This window comes from Leucopleurus acutus (assembly GCF_964270905.1).
Source record: "Leucopleurus acutus genome assembly, chromosome: 3".
Taxonomy (NCBI): Eukaryota; Metazoa; Chordata; class Mammalia; order Artiodactyla; family Delphinidae; genus Leucopleurus; species Leucopleurus acutus.
The window spans coordinates 53,689,968-53,707,307 of NC_139145.1; the positions used below are offsets into that span (position 1 = coordinate 53,689,968).

Below are 17,340 nucleotides of genomic sequence, written 5' to 3' on the forward strand. Positions count from 1 at the left end.
AAAAAAAAATGAGGAGAGGCCTTATATTCAAATGCTTTCAAAATCTCTCATATTATGGGGTATTCTGGATTGCCTTTTTTACCCCCTCCCTTTAAGACCTCAGAATCACAGATTTGGATTAATTAGAATCCTTGATTCATTATATATGATCAGTGGTCCATGTTTGGCCCTGTTTTTTTTTCTTAATTAGTAATATAATCACCATCCATGAATCTACTGCCCAACTCAGGAACTAGAACATTACCAGTAGCTTTCACATATCTGAGTTTCTCCCCATCTTCCTGCCCCAGTGACAATTTAATATATAGATTCTAAAAATGCTGTCTCTCATTCACCTTAGGCAGAAGGAAAGATAATTTTCTATAGGAAATTGTGTTAGAGGATTCAAAAAGTGGTTCTAGTAATAATGAAAACACTAATATAAAAAAGTGCAGGTTTAGAGTTTGAATAAAATTGTCTTATGAAATACAGGAATGGAAGAAATAAGCATTTCTAAATAAGCATTTTATGTCATGTAATTATAAATGTGTTAATAAAGTAAGTATTAGTAGACATCTATTTTATGTATATTTCTAAATGTTCATATATACTCATGGAGGTCAAAAAACTTCTTGGATATTTACACTGGGACAATGGGAACACTTTATTTAGGGTCATCTTGTATTTAGGTATATGCAATTTGCTACATTTCTGAGTTTTTCCATTTATTTGAGTGAAAGCCTTTTATACTGATTTTTGTTTTAGGCAGCAGGTAGATGCCAGATTTCCTGATAGAAGATGGTAAACATGACTGTATAAATAACATACTATGAGGCATCTAACATGAGTGTTAAATACTTGATGATAGGTTTCATATAATGTTTATATGGAAAATAATAAAACTGCACAGGCCATTTTATGATAAGTGGAGAACTTGGTTTTGCTCTTTGGTGAAATGAGGTGGTGACTAATTCCAATCATATTAAGTGATACTAATGACTTCCATCTTTCCCCTCTACTTAGCTAGAACACATAGAAGTCAAGTTTGCCTCTGAAGCAGAAGATAAAGTCAGGGAAGATTGCTGTCCTGGGAAACCACTTAATGTTTTTAGAACAGAAGTAAGTTGAAAGAACCTCACTGAATCATTGCATTTTAGAGCTGGAAGAGACCTTAGAGAGCTTTACATCTAAAACTATCATTTTAACGATGGAAAGAAGTGAGGTCCAGAGAAGTTAAATGATTAGCTTGGCTTAGGCCACTTAGTTGGTTAGTAGTGGGTCTGGATATGAGGTCCTCTAATTCCCTGGTTAATGCAACCCTCACTTTTCCTTACTCTACTATCACAGGTAGCATCAGATGTTGATTGTGATTTTAAAAATAAGAATATGGTTTTCAAAACCTGACTTAAAAAAAAAGATAGTGGACATTGAAATGTGAAACTTTTTTAAACAGTGAAAAGGAGCTTTCATATTTCAGATGAGTTTTGGTTTAGTAATGGTATTCAAGACTTTTGGTTTCTGGCATAAACCAGATTGATGCATCATTTCCCATTATACTGGAAATGCTTTTTTAATTTCTTATTTTTTGACCATGACTGGTGAAGATAAATAGGTTTTGAAGTTTGGGGAGATTTTATTTATTAACTCTTAAAGAATCCATTCAGAATGGCAGCATTTGGTAAAGTTCACTGGAGTGCCATTGTGAGAGTCCATAAAATGCCCTACTTTTCTTGATAAGCAGAGGCCTTACATATATCCTGCCACTTTTACCACATTTAATTGAAAATGCAGCAAGCAGAAGAAGTCTATTTTGAAAGAATGAAGTAATCATGATCATGCAGACCTCCTAAATTTATCATCAGATTATAAATAGTCTCATTACATTAAGATATGGTGGCTTTTAAAAGTACAGTCATTTGGGCCATGAATATAGGTACATGAAATAGTTTTCCCCATACAAATATGTTTATTTCAAGCTTCTTTCAAGGATTCCATTAAGCTACTATGTATTTAAGTTTCATAAGGCTCAGTTGACTTTTTCCACTTAAAATAATGAGCAAGTTCTTTAACTATATCGTTTATATTATGTGGAGTTAGTATGTCATAGAAATGAGTTTATTCTCAGTAAAGGTGAGGCTCTGCCTCTTACTAGCTATGTGACCTTGGGCTACTTTGTTAATCTTTCTGGTTCTCAGCTTTTCATCTGTGAAAAAGGGTCTTAAGGAACTGCCTTTCAGGATACAGGAATAATGTCTATAAAGTGCTTCGTACAGTGTCTGGTACATAGTAGGAATTCAATAAATGGTGGTAGTTTTAGAAGAGAAAATAGAATTATTGTTTTTATCCATCATCAGTATTGATATGTGTACTCATAGTCATTTTTACCTAGGCATTTGGTTATAAGCATGAGATTTTGTACATTTTTTCTTTCATATTTGAATATCCCTTGGTCTTGATTTTAGAATACCAGAATTAAATCTGTCTTTCATTAGGCATTAAAAATTTAGCAGAGATTCCTTCTCCCTCAGCAGTATTCAAGTTTGATTTCTTATAACAGTCATTTTCTCTTTATTTTCTTAGCCTGGTGTATCAGTTTCCCTAGTGAATTCTCAGCCATTCAATGGCCACTTCTCAACCAAAATTGAAATCAGGCAAGGAGATAACCGTGATTCTATAATCCGGCGTTTAATGAAGGTGGACCGAGGAATCAAAGGTAAATGGTTTCCTTGAAGTGCACATTTGGCAGTAGCTTGTGGATTTGATGAGTTCTAAGCAGAGGGGAGAAAGAAAAGTAACTGTCCTGCTTAGGGACAGTCATGTAATGTTGTGGAAAGAGTGTTGGACCCAGAATCACCTATATTTTCTTTTGGGACATAGTGACTAGGTAGCTTGGTGGCTTGGCCATGTCACTTAAGCTCTAAACTGATTTCTCTTTTAGTGAAATGAGGACACTGGATTAGATATTTTTCCAGGATTCCATCTAGCTTTAAAATTGTAATAAGCAATTTCCAATGCTCAGAAGTATTCAGAATGAAGGAACATATTCCCTTAATTCCAAACTAACCTGCTTGACTGAATCTGTTCCTGGGGAAGGAAGAGAAACAGAGTAAAAGTTATTGAGTGTCTGCCATGTGTTGGCCATTTAATCCTTTTACAACCCTGTAACATTTAGGGTATTATTCCCCTTTTGCAGATGATGAAATGGAGGTTAGAAAGGCTAAATAACTTGCAAAGTTCATACAGCTAGTAAATCCTGGAGCTGGAATTCAAACTTAGATATATTTGACTCCAAAGCTCATATTCTTTCTTTTAGACAGTGTGCCTCTGGGTAAAATATGTAAATAATCTTAATTTCTTAGCAAGATTAAGTCTAGATCTCCTATGATTAGATTTGATATAACAACTTATAGCTTTTTTTTTTTAACATCTTTATTGGAGTATAATTGCTTTACAATGTTGTGTTAGTTTCTGTGGTATGACAGAGTGAATCAGCTATACATATGCATATATCCCCATATCTCCTCCCTCTTGCATCTCCCTCCCACCCTCCTTATCCCACCCCTCTAGGTGGCCACAAAGCACCGAGCTGATCTCCCTGTGCTATGCAGCTGCTTCCCACTAGCTATCCATTTTACATTTGGTAGTGTATATATGTCAGTGTTACTCTCTCACTTCGTCCCAGCTTCCCCTTCCCCCTCCCCATGTCCTAAGTCCATTCTCTAGTCTGCATCTTTACTCCTCTCCTGCCCTTAGGCTCATCAGACCTGTTTTTTTTTTTTTTAGATTCCATATATATGTGTTAGCATACGGTATTTGTTTTTCCCTTTCTGACTTACTCTGTGTGGCAGACTCTAGGTCCATCCACCTCACTACAAATAACTCAATTTCGTTTCTTTTTATGGCTGAGTAATATTCCATTGTATATATGTGCCATATCTTCTTTATCCACTCGTCTGTCAATGGACACTTAGGTTGCTTCCATGTCCCGGCTGTTGAAAATAGTGCTGTAGTGAACATTGTGGTACATGACTCTTTTTGAGTTATGGTTTTCTCAGGGTATATGCCCAGTAGTAGGATTGTATAGCTTCTTTTTTTAATTACTCAGCTGGTCTTACGCTGAGAAGAACGTGAAGGGAATTAGTTTGTTTCTGTATTATTTTTCTTTCAAATTATGAAGACAAATTAATGTTGAGATTCCCTATTTTGCATAATCTCTCTCTTCTCTTCTTATGGCAATCAAGAGTTGATTGGGCCAAATACCATCAGTATAAAATTTTCTGAAAAGATTTACAAATCCCATACAGTGACCAATTTATGGAATTATATTCAGGGTAACAACATTCCATTTACATAGAAGACTTAAAATAGCCCTTTGGAATTCATTCTACCATGTATTTTTTGTTCTCTTGAAGTCATTCATGTGTACCTTCTGTTGTCATTTCTTGAGAGAATATCATGTGTAGTGTGTGTAGAGATAAGTGTGTATGCAGAGACTCCTTTGTAGGTACTAGGGGCTTTGGGGAGTCCACAAAGTACTGTTCATTAGGAGGCTGCATCTAGTGAAGGAGTAGGGGACTAAGCTATTGAAGTACATAATCATAATCTAAGGAGAAACTGCTGAGTACAGTAAGAGAGATATAGTAAAATTTACACACAGAAAAAGGTGAGATTATTTCCAGCTGTGGTGATCAGAGATGATTTTATGGAGAAAACATTGTTTGATAGGGCCTTGAGAATTATACCTGTGAGGGTGAAGGGAAAGTGTGTACTAGCATGAGGGAAACACTGATACTGTTTTCACTGTGTACCAGCAATATGTTAGGACTAGGAATATTTTTGTTTGCAGACATTTAAAAAATTGTGGTAAAATATACATAACATAAAATTGACCATTTTAGTCATTGTTTAAGTGTACAGTTCGGTAGCATTAAGTACATTCAGACTGATGTGCAGCCATCACACTATCCATTTCTAGAACTTTTTCATCATCCCAAACTGAAACTCTACCCATTGAATGATAACTCTTCGTTCTTCTTCTCTGTAGTCGCTGGTAACTACTCTTCTACTCTATGTATTTGACTGTTCTAGGTACCTGTATAGTGGAATCATACAATATTGTTCTTTTGTATGTCTTATTTCATTTAGCAAAATGTTTTCAAGGTTCATCCATTTTGTTGTAGACATTTAGCGTGTTCCTTCAATAAACCAGATACTGTAGAATGATAATGCCATCCTTAGAACTTATAGGCCACAAAAAGCAGAACTTGAAAATTTTGAAGTGTGAACATATAGGAAGCCGTTTTGTGGCCTTCCTTTTGGCTGTTTTATATTGCATATATTCAGTCATGAGAAATTTTTGTAATTGGAAGAACTCTTAACTTTGAAGAACAATATGGTGGCTTCTAAAGAAAATAGATATTTGTGTGGACATGCTGGATAAGATTATTATGAGGTTATAGTGCATAAGAGGTTTTATTCCTGTATTGGAAATTGGATTATATAATATAGTGTTAAACCTGACTCCCTTTTAAATGCACTCAGATGCAGCACTGACTGGGTTCTTTAGAACTGTACTGATGTGTTTTCTTTAGCTCGTCTTTTCTCACTGAGCCTCTGGCATAATTCTTATATCCTTTGTCATTCTAGCTGTGAATAATATTATCATCAAGTGCTTTAAGTTTGGTATTAGTGGCTACTGTGAATTTGGAAAATAGATAGAAATATTAGGGGGAGTTTGTAATTGATATTCCTCCAAGTATCTACAGAAGAGCTCTAAACTTAAGACTTTTCCAGAAGCCCTCAGAATACTTTGATATCTAAGGGGACTGAGTATATTGAGTATATGAGATGGGAAAGGAGTGAAATTCAATAACACATTTCTCAGTCTGTCTGCTGTGATAGCCAGCAAGTCATCCAATTAGTGCCAATTGTATTGAGGGTGATTATGATCTAGGTCCAGGAGGCACTAGCTAAAATCGTCATTCAGTCCACAAAGGCCATGGAGCAACTATTTGACGATAATGACTTTAAATCACTTACCACCCATGCCACATATGAACTAATAATTTGGAGGTGAAAAGCTCCATTTCACATTATCAATCCCTAGGGACTCTCAATCACTCTCATCTTTAAGTGCCTTAAATCTTGTGTAGTTGCAGACTTAAATTTCAACATTTTCAATGATAAGAGAGGTCTGGGATAAGAAAAGATAGTAAAACCACTAAGAAAGCACCAATAATTTTATTGGCAGTAGTGAACTACATGGTGAAACATCAAAGCAGATGTGTTTTGCCACTTAGAAGCCTGGTTGGGTATTAAGGCTTCTTTGAAATAGTTTGATTCAGCATTGCTTGGAATGATGAGGGAGGTCTGTTTCAGAGAGAGTGAGAGAGAGAGACAGGCAGATCTTCCGTAAAAGGCTTTGTGCATAAAATCTGCCGGTAGGACTTGTCACTACTTCCATAAGAAAATAATTTGCTATCACTGATGTGCATGTTGAATTGCAGTAGCTGTTAAAATGAATTGTGTTCTTCCCCCCAAATAAGACCATGGCTGTCATGAAGACTGTAAGTACTCCTTTCCCATTTTAATTTTCAGGGCTTGTGCTGTATATGGGGATAGATTGTATGGCCTCTGCAAAGACTCTACAAAGACTCTTAGGCAGGGTTTGCCTTCATGGTAGTTGCAGATAATTGCTCTATAAGCCCCAGGATCCCTACCCTAAACTTGTAGTCCTTTAGTCTTTGTTTCCCAAGGAGAATAAGAATGCCTGGATAACCTGTACTCCTGGCATAGCCACCAGCTGCATTAATGTCTCCTTTTATCTTTTTTTAAACCTTATCCCTCTCATGCTAAGTTTCATACTCTCAAGGCAACATGAGGGAGTGTAGCTCATGGACCACCCAGCAATCTACTTTAGAAAGGGGTGGGAAGTGATTCAGAAAATACCTTCAGTTTCTGTGGATCAGGTTAAGTATAAACTAGCCATGCTACACTTAGAATGAGCTGTAAATCCAGAATCAGCATTTGTAGTCATTTATGGTGTTTTTCTACCATATAAAATAAAACCATTTGATGTTGAAAAGTCTCAGAATTGCTGAAATAAATAAATTTCTTTTGGGCTCAGTTGTTGGCAGGATTGTTGGATCATAAATTTGTTCAAGGGACAAGTGCTGTCTTTACCAGGAGCCATCTTATCAGCTTGCATAAGAGCAGATCAGGAAAATCTCAAGCAAGGGAGGGTTGGAACTCATCCAAAAGCTCAAAATTCTAAAACCTGTGCCCTTTCCCCCAGCCATTCCCCTTCTTTCCTTGTCTCTCATCAGCTTGTTAATACACTTTCATCCTTTGAGCAAAACAAGAAACTGGTAACGCTATTTCTTAGAGTAGTAATTCTTTTTCCAAAATTATCTTTCCCCAAAATCCACAATTCTTGAACTTTTAAGTATTCCAGGAAGCAAGACAAGCAAGATAAATAAGTTTTAGGCTTTTTAATATTCTGAAAAATGGTTAACTGAAGTGTATTAAAAGTGATTTGAGAGACCATATAGGATAATACTCAAAAATAGAATCAATCCCTCCCCTTGGTTTGTAATTCAGGAGATGTGTTATCCGGAATCTCTGCTGGTCTTTGATCTGGGTAAAAGTTGACAGGAGATGAAGATTTGTTAGATTCAGCTTTGCTTTCTGACATCGGGTCCTGTTTAGTAATCTGATGAAAATATTGTTTTAGATATAACAACCAGTGTGAATTATCAGGCTCAGGCATGGGTTTGAGTCAGTGACTGTAATTAAATGTTCATATTGATACTTTCTTTTGCTGTAGACCTTTCCAAAGTGAAACTGATGAGATTTGATGATCCACTGTTGGGGCCTCGGCGAGTTCCCGTCCTGGGAAAAGAGCACGCTGAGAAGACCCCCATTTCTGAGCATGCTGTTTTCCACGTGGACCTCACGAGCAAGAAAATTCATCTTACTGAAAATGGGCTATGGGCAGATATTGGTGATACAATGATCTATCTGGTTCATTAAATTCAGGCACATTGGAGATTTATCCTGGTTTCTGGGGATATTGCTACTATGATTGTGCCTATAGATGGGCTATGAGAATCTTAGGCTGGACCTAAATAGATTTCATTTCTAACCATCAAATTCTGCATGTACTTGTAAATACACCAAGTTTTCTTGGATTCCTGGACCTAATAAATTTTTTTTCCTTATAGAGGCCTCAAAGAGAAGTAGTTGTACCATACTTTGTTTTTTAACAAATTATTTCCATTTCCCAGAAGCTTCTAGTATTTCAGATTATTACAGAAGTGTCAGTATGCTTCTTGTATGAGGTATACTTCATATTATTTATGAGGCTAAGGAGTATCTAACAACTTGTTATATTATATACATTGTGGAGTTAGCTGTTTTTCTTCTAAAAGAGTAAATTAGGCAGCTAGTTTTGCTTTTTAGAAAGAACTCTCATGATGATTTTAAAAGAACAAATGAGAATATTTTGACTTGATTATGATCACTCAGTATTTTGTATAAAGAACAAATAGGTCTTATGTTTATAAGAATTTTTTTAGCTTTAATGTATTCAATTAACCACCAATAATATTTTTTCAAGGCTAATATCAATAGTTTATAAACAGTTTATTTGATTTTCACTAAATTTAGGTGAAATTTTAGGATTTAGGATTTCCCCCAGAAATCTGCATCTATCAGATTTGTCTTGAGTCCAGTTGTGTTTAAAGATCAAGCCAACGGGAACTTCCCTGGTGGCACAGTGATTAAGAATCCGCCTGCCAGTGCAGGGGACACGGGTTCGAACTCTGGTCTGGGAAGATCCCACATGCCGCGGAGCAACTAAACCCATGCGCCACAGCTACTGAGCCCATGTCCCACAACTGCTGAAGCCCATGTGCCTAGAGCCTGTGCTCCACAATAAAGAGAAGCCACTGCAGCGAGAAGCCTGAGCAGCACTGCAACAAAGAGTAGCCGCCGCTTGCCGCAACTAGAGAGGAAGCCCGCACCCAGCAACGAAGACCTAATGCAGCCAAAAATAAATAAATAAATAAAACAAAAACCAAAACAAAAAGGATCAAGCCAACAGCATTGCAAATTCTCTTATTCTTTCTGGAATGTCATTTGATATTGTCTGTGCCATTTGTTTTCATATGAGGAAAAAATATTAGGTATTGATTGACAGACAAGAAAAACATTTCCATTTCTTGAAGGGTTTAATATGGGGAAAGTCCAACTCTGATAATCCTAAGGAACCTGAATTCTAACTTTTCAGGTCATGTAAAGAGATTTTATTGAGCTTCCTTATTTTGCTTTATACAGTTTGAGATTACTGGGCCTAGTTGAATGCTCTATTATAGACTCATTAAAGCAAATCATAGAACGTTAGAACTGAAATATTCCTTAGAGATCATTAAGTGCAAATCATTGTTTATCTGCTAGGAACAGGCTGTATAGCAGAGTGGATAAGGTTACATTCTCTGAAGTCAGGCTAGCTATGTTAGATTTCCATTTCTTCCACTTGCTACTTGGGTGGTTTTGGCCAGTTACTCAGCCTATTTCTTCATCTGTAAAATGGAACTAGTAATTTACCTACTTTCTGGGCTTATTGTGAGATGTTTAGATGAAACAATCTAGGAAAATCTTATATATAGCATAGTGCCTGGCAGGTGGTAGACCTTTAGAAATGTTACTGATGATGATGATGATGATGATGAGCCTTCAGTAAATGTTACTGAATACTCCTTCTATTACTACTACTACTATATCAGGATTAAGATATAAAGATTATATTAAGATTACTATGGGCCATAATCATGTCATTTGTTTGGTTCTTCTGGGGCAGCTGTTTTGTTTGCCCTCCATTAGATTCTTTTCTGCTCCCTCAATCTGCATAGCCTTAGTTATTCCCAACATCAAAGTAATCCTTCCTGGGGCCTAAAGCCTACTTAATGTTTAACTTAGGCAAATTAAATGAAATGAACTTGGCCAAAAAAAAGAAAGGTGAAAGGAAAATAATTTTACTATTGTAAGTGATTGTGCCTATTTTATTAAATGAGCCTATTAACCTATACTTCCTTGGATTAAGTGTGGGTTGGGATTCATGGATTCTCTGTTCCCTCAGTCTCAATTCCTATGTGTCTCTCTTAAGAATAAATGTCTTGCTGGGCTGAATATATTTTTTATGTTTAAAGATATATAAGTTTTGTATAAGGAAGCCTCTAAGCATAAGCCTATTACTTCATCAGGTGTGAAGCAAAAAACAGCAACTAGTTGAAATGCTGAAGGAAAAGTAAGCTGCATTGGGCTTATTGTTTTATGGGAGATGGTTACCTTCCTAAAGGATTCTAACTCTTTTTAAGTTGTAAAATGTAATGCACATAAACTGAACAACAATAAGAAATACATAATATACACACAAATATATAAAATACATACAAAAAATGAACTATGAAACAGAATTTATCAACAAAGCAAAAACCTATGTAATCACCACCGTGTCAAGGAATATCACAATGCCAGCACCTTGGAAGCCTGCCTTACGCCTCCTCCCGTAAAGACAAGCTTATCGCCCAGTGTTTGAACATTCTTTATATATGTTCCATGTGAGCTTTTAAAGAATGTTTATTCTGCAGTTGTGGAATTCTACATACGTGCATTAGGTCATACTTGCAGATTGAATTGTTCAAATCTGTATCCTACTGTTTTGTTTTCTTGGTGTACTCTTTGTTTTGGAGACGTACTGAAATCTCTCATGACCCTGGATATACATATTTCTCCTTCTAGTTCAGACAGTTTTTGTTTTATAAATTTTGATGCTGTGTGATTAGGTGCATATAAATTTAGATTCTGCTGTCTTTCTGGTAAATTGAACTTTTCTAATTAGGAAGTTTTCCTTTATTTTTTCCTAAAGGCTACTTTGTCTAACATTAGTATAATAACATCAGTCTTCTTTTGGTTAGTGTTCAGGTAGAATATCTTTTTCCATTCTTTTGCTTTTAACCTTCTGTCACTTTATTTTCTTTTCACATTTTGACAAATTTTAAACCTACAGAAAAGTTAAAATAATTGGCTAGTAAACATCCATATACCTGTCAACTGAGATTTACCAGTTATTAACATTTTGCTCCATTTGCTTTCTCTTGAAACATACATTTTAAAAAATGAACTTTTTATTTTGGAATAGTTTTAGCTTTTTAGAAAAGTTGCATCTAATGTATGGAGAGTTCTGGTACACCCTTCACTCAGTTTCCCCTAATGTTATTTTATGTAACCTTGGTTCAGTTGTCAAAACTAATTAATACTGGTACGCTGCCATTAACTAAAGGCTTCATTAGGATTTCACCAGTTTTTCTTTTTTTTTAATATACCTGTATTTTTATAAATGTTTATCTTTGGCTGTGTTGGATCTTCGTTGCTGCACGCAGGCTTTCTCTAGTTGCAGCTGGCGGGGGCTACTCTTTGTTGCAGTGCGCGGGCTTCTCATTGCAGTGGCTTCTCTTGCTGCAGAGCGCGGGCTCTAGGCGCGCAGGCTTCAGTACTTGTGACACGCGTGCTCTAGGGCGCGGGCTTCAGTAGTTGTGGTGCATGGGCTTAGTTGCTCTGTGGCATGTGAGATCTTCCCAGACCAGGGATAGAATCCGTGTCCCCTGCATTGGCAGGCAGATTCTTAACCACTGCGCCACCAGGGAAGTCCCACCAGTTTTTCCGCTAATGTCTTTTTGCTATTACAGGATCCTATCCACGATACTGCCTTGCATTTAGAATATAGTTTTTAAAAATTTTGAACCATTTAACAGTAAGTTGCAGACACCATGACAATTTACCTTTCAATACTTTAGCATGTAACCCCTAAGAACTAGGACATTATCTTGTATAATAAATATATATATATATATATATATATATATATATATATATATATATATATATCTTGCCCAAGAAATGTAACATTGGGCATATATTTTATATGCCCAGTGTAGTTTAGCAATAATATTAGGGTTTTTTTTTCAGGGTCTATTCAGAGATTAAGCATTACATTTTGTGGTCATGTCTCTTGATCTCCCTCACACTAGAACAGTTTCTCAGCTTTTCTTTTTCGGTCTTTCATCACAGTAACATTTTTGATGACTCCATGCCAGTTGCTAGTAAGTTTGCCTCACAATCTGGATTTGTCTGTTTTCTCATGGTTGGATTCAGATTTTAAAATCTTGGCAAGACTACTACAGGGTGATATTTCCCACTGCATCATGTATTGATGATTGTCAGATTCATATATTGTTGGTGTGTTCCCATTACTGATGATACTAAGTTTGATCACTTGGTTAAAGTAGTATCTTCAGATTTCTCCATTGAAAAAGCAATCTTTCCCTTTTGTAATTAGTAAGTAGCCTGTAAGGTGATATTTTAAAATTTATGTGAATATCCTGTTTACCAGCAAACTTTCAGGAAATGGTAGCATTCATCGATCATCTTTCTGCCAGTAACTACACGGGTAGTTGTAATAGGGTGAGTTCTTAATTTTATCATTTCTTCTACATGTATTAGGTATCATTCTTCTGTAAAGAAGAGGTTTCCCCTTTGCTTCCATTTTTTGCCTTTCACCATTCTTTACAAACCACTATGGACTGATGGGTTCTTTTTTTAATATATGCTATGATCTGTTACCATTGTTATACTTTTGACTGCTCAGATTTTCTGGAGTTATCCAGTGGGAGCCCCGTTCAAGCTAGTTCCTGTGTGCTTTTGCTATCTCCCTATCAGTCTTGGAACATTTCTTTGCTTAATGGCACAAGCAGTTTCCTGTTCACCTTGTATTTTCCTGTCCCCAGAACAGGAATCAGTTTTTTCTCCAAGGACCTCTGCTTCATTTTAATGGAGAATGGTATTAAGAAAGCAAGATCTGGGTGTTTTGTGTGCTCATTGCTACTAAATTGTGGGGTTTTTTTTAGGCTTTTCCAACAGGCAGAGCTAAGAAATATGTATATATAAAAATCATAATTTTATCTTATACCACAATTCTTTCTTGCATTTTCCCTGAAAATATCTGTATCTTTCTTCTCACACAGTGAAAATTCTGGTTCCCAAGAACCTCAGTATATTTACTGATTTGCTCTGTTAATAACTTCAGACTTGCCAATGCAGTGCTACTATGAACAACAAATTTACTAAGTAGAGTTCAATATATATTTTTTGAAAAACAAATTTGCAGTTCTTTGTGTCTTTAAGGTGTTTCTCACTAAGGGAAATAGTCAAAGCACTGTGTTTAAATGTTACTTGAATGAACTCCTTTTCATTTGTGGTTTTAATATAAAGTCATTTGTTTCTCTTACTCAATTTTGTGGGTTTTTCCCCTTTTTATTTAGTTTTTGAAAAAGTAAAGTACTTACACTGTTTGAAAGTCAAAACTACATCCATTCAGAGAATTTTTACTCTCTGGCACCACATTCCCATGTTCTATAGCTAACCATTTTGCTAGTTTCTAGATTATCTTTCCTGTGTCTCTTTGTAAAATAAAGCAAATATTTATTTATATGTACTTTACTTCCTCCTTTCTCATGTAAAAAGTAGATGTTATAGATAATTATTTTATACCTTGCTTTTTTAAGTTAAATTTATTCTTTGATAAATATATGTATATTTTTATTTTTTTACTTTAGGTCATGGAGATGTCTTTCTTTGTCCTTCTCCTTTTCCTCCCTTGCCCCCTTCTGTCCCTCCTCTTCTCTCCTCTGTGTTATACTTTTGTAAAGGTGTACCATAACTCATTCAATTAGTTTCCTATGGATGGGCATTTAGGTGTTTCTAAGTTTCTGATATTTTATAGAACCTGTATAGAATTATATAGTGAGTAACCTTGTGGATATGTGGTTTTGTATTTGTGGAAGTGTATCTTAAATTTATGGAAGTTGGCTTGTAGGTCCAAGGGTAAATGCATATATAGTTTTGTTAGCAGATAATCTGGGTAAAAAAGCATATTAGGCAGAGGGTACAGCACGTGTAAAAGCTCTGAGGCAGGGGCGTGTAGCTGGTGTGCTGAAGGGGTAGCAAAGAGGCCACGTGAAGAAACAGGTCTAGAGAGGACAAGTGACCTGTCCAAATCCTATACATCAGTGGCAGAGATGTGTCAGAGCCCTGGCTTCCATAGCTCCAGTCCATTGCAGCATACTTATTAAACAAGGAATGCATGCATGGGAAACAAGAATGTATTTGACCAAGGCCAGCAATGTCAGGGCTGTTAGGTCAGAAGAGGGAGAAGTTTCTATGGACTTGAGTCAGATAAGACTTCACAGATGAGGTGCGCTGTGAAGGATGATTAGGATTGGAGCAGCAGCTAGGAGAGCAGGGCCGCATTCCAAGCTTTTAGAACCAGGTGTGGATAAGGGCTAGGAGGTGAAAGCAAATGCATGGCTTGTTTGGGAGATAATGCTGGGAATGGAATGTTTATCTTGGAGGAATGAGAGAGAAATTGGAAACAGGTAAGTAAATTGGGCCTTATTATAACAATTCTTGGATTCCAGGCAGAAATTCGAAGTTGATTTAATTACCTAGAGAGTCACTGCAAATTTTTAGGTGGGAATGAGATGATACATTCCTTCATGTCTGTTATAGTTTGTAGTAGTTTTGTCTTTCTGTTTTTCACTTGAAAAATTCATTCACTTAGTCATTCTGATGACTATTTACTAGATACGTGCCTGGCTCAGGTAAGTTCTCAGTGTTAGCTGATACTTTGTTATGCTATTTTCTCTCCTTAATATCTTTGGACATAACTTCATATCTGTATTAGAAAATACTTAGATGCCACCCAAGACTTACAGCATCAATTAAGTTTTCTAACTGCTCACTGCTATCCTTAAAGCTTAATTGATTATAAGGTAGGGAACCCCCCCCCGCCCCCCACACACACACATGAAAAACAAACAGGATAGGACACGGTCCTTACTCCTAAGGGCTTAAGGAATGTGACAAAGGAGTAGTTAACTGCATTTTCACTTTGGAGGACTAAGTGGTGTTTTGTTGTACCCCTTGTTTTTCTTATACTGGAGTTAGGTCTAGAGCTGTGCTGTCCCAATAATTTAGCCACTTAACCACATGTGTCTGTAGAGGACTTGAAATGTGAGTAGTCTGCATTGACGTGTGCTGTAAAAGTGTAGAATAAAGACTTATTATGACAAAGAGAATGTAAAATACCTCAATTTTATGTTGATTACATGCTGAAATAATATTTTGAATAAATTAGATTAAATAAAATATATTAAAGTTAATTTCATCGGTTTCTTTTTAAAAAGTAGCTTCTGGAAAATTTTAAATTGCATATGTGACTCGCATTTTATTTCTGTTGGACAGCATGGTCTACAGACAAAGAGATTTAGGTTAAACATTACTTCCTGTTGTACCATATCAAGAGATACGTAATATCAGTTTGTCCCACTCTTAGTGATGCTAAATTTGATAATTTCTCAAACTCTTCCTTTTAAAGATACGTTTTGATCACTTGCAGAACTTTCCATTATAAAGATACATATTTTTAATCACTTTCAGAGTTTTTGTTGTAAAGATACATTTTAAAAAAGCACTCTCAGGACTTTCCATTGTAAAGATACATTTTGAGTATTTCTCCAGAGTTAAGATCCGTTATTTCTTTTACAGTTAGAAGTCTGTAGAGGATGTTTTAGCACCTTGCAAATGTCCTGTTCCCAATTTTTTACCTAATGGTTTTATTACCCCCGATCCTTTCCTGAATAAATTATGTTGGAAACTGTGCAAAATGGTGATTTTCTAATGCAAAAATTATTACCAAACCAGACTTGGGTTTGCTTACCTGCTGCACAGCAAAGCCAAGCTACTGACCCTGGGTTGTGGTGAAGGAAAGTGCAGCATTTATTTGCGGGGTGCCAAGCAAGGATAATGGACAGGCAGCTCGTGCTCAAAAGACCGTAACTCCCTGATGGCTTTCAAGTACGAGTTTTTAAAGGCAACATTTGGGGTGAGGGTTGTAGCTCCTGGACTTTCTTCTGATTGGTTGGTGGTGAGGTAACAGGCTAATGTTTTGGGAATCTTAATCATCAACTTTCTGGTTCCAGCTAGTCTGAGGTTTCTGTGCTTATGGTCAGCAGATCGTCACCATCTTCTTCCAGGTTGGGGGTCTTAGTTTCTGCAGAACCACTCGAAGATATGCATCAGATTGTGTATATATCCCTTTAGGAGGAGCTCGGCCTCTGTTTTATTGCTGAACTATTTGCTTTTCCTTTACTTTTGCATTCCATCACTTCCCTAATTAGTAATTGCCTTAGTCTTAGCCCTTTAGAACTTAGGGGGAAGGCCTAGGAGACTAAAGCCATTTTCTACAAATAAGAAACAGGGAACATGGAGGGACTTTTGTACCTGAGAGGGCCCTGCAAGGTCCTGCTCGACTTCAGTCTCCCCTTTTCTTTGATACTACTCAGTCCTGAGGGGCAGAGGGGCTGGACAAGAAAGAGAAAGTTTTGGATAGAGTGGTTAATCATAAACTCATCAGGGGACTCTGTTTCAGGGGACTGGGTTTCAGTTACCATTTCTTTTCCATAAATAGTTGTCATTCTTCTGTAAAGAAGAACATTTCTTTTTCTTCTTTCTCTTTTTCATTTATTTTTAGGTGAAAGAGCTGTGTGGCATGTGGATTGGTCACTTCATACGATAGATGTTTGATTAGAAAAGTTGGCACAAATGAAATTTTAAAATATGGAATCAGCTTACATGTGCAATGGTTGCTCATTCTTCAAAGGAATCTTATTGTAAATCTTTTTGCAAAGCTAGTAATCACTTAATTTCTGTTATTCTTACAAACTTGAATTTTCATATATAGCACATTTATTCAACAACTTAATTGAGTGCTTATTAATAGTGTTTCAAACACTGTGTTAAGCACTTGGAATAGAGTGGTAAGCAGAAGAAACATGGCTGTCCTTCATGTAGGATGCATCCTTACAGTTAAGAAGACAATGAGAGTTGTCCAGAACCTAGTGAGTGAAGGCAATTATGAAGCTGTATCTGAAGGATCTTGATTTGGGTGGTATTATATAGGCTTTTGCTAACAACCCTGTTCAAGTAAATGCTTTGAAGTTCAGAACCGTAAACAATCATTCTCTATGGGTCTGATGAGAATATATAGTAGAGTTGGCAATTTCCGCCTGTTGTCTTTCTAGTATAAATAACATTGAATTTTTATTACAGACCCCTCCCCTCAATGTGCAATTTTCTCCAATTTTATTCCTCTAGGAACATTTTCCTAGTGTTTCTGGTGTCCGTGCCTCTATAAGACATGCTCTAGAGACATAATTCAGAGGCTCCTAAGACCCTGAAGATTCA

The 17,340-nt window shown here is 36.4% G+C and overlaps 1 protein-coding gene across 1 annotated transcript in view; it reads left to right on the forward strand.

Annotated features, from left to right (window-relative positions):
* LARS1 (leucyl-tRNA synthetase 1) overlaps positions 1-11,850 on the forward strand; it is a 68,916-nt gene extending 57,066 nt beyond the window's left edge. The window contains exons 30-32 of the mRNA XM_082835981.1: positions 1,003-1,098; positions 2,560-2,692; positions 7,805-11,850. Of these exons, the coding sequence (XP_082692107.1) occupies positions 1,003-1,098; positions 2,560-2,692; positions 7,805-8,010 (435 nt within the window). The 3' untranslated portion in view covers positions 8,011-11,850. The remainder of the gene's footprint in view (positions 1-1,002; positions 1,099-2,559; positions 2,693-7,804) is intronic.
* The last annotated feature ends 5,490 nt before the right edge of the window (positions 11,851-17,340 follow it).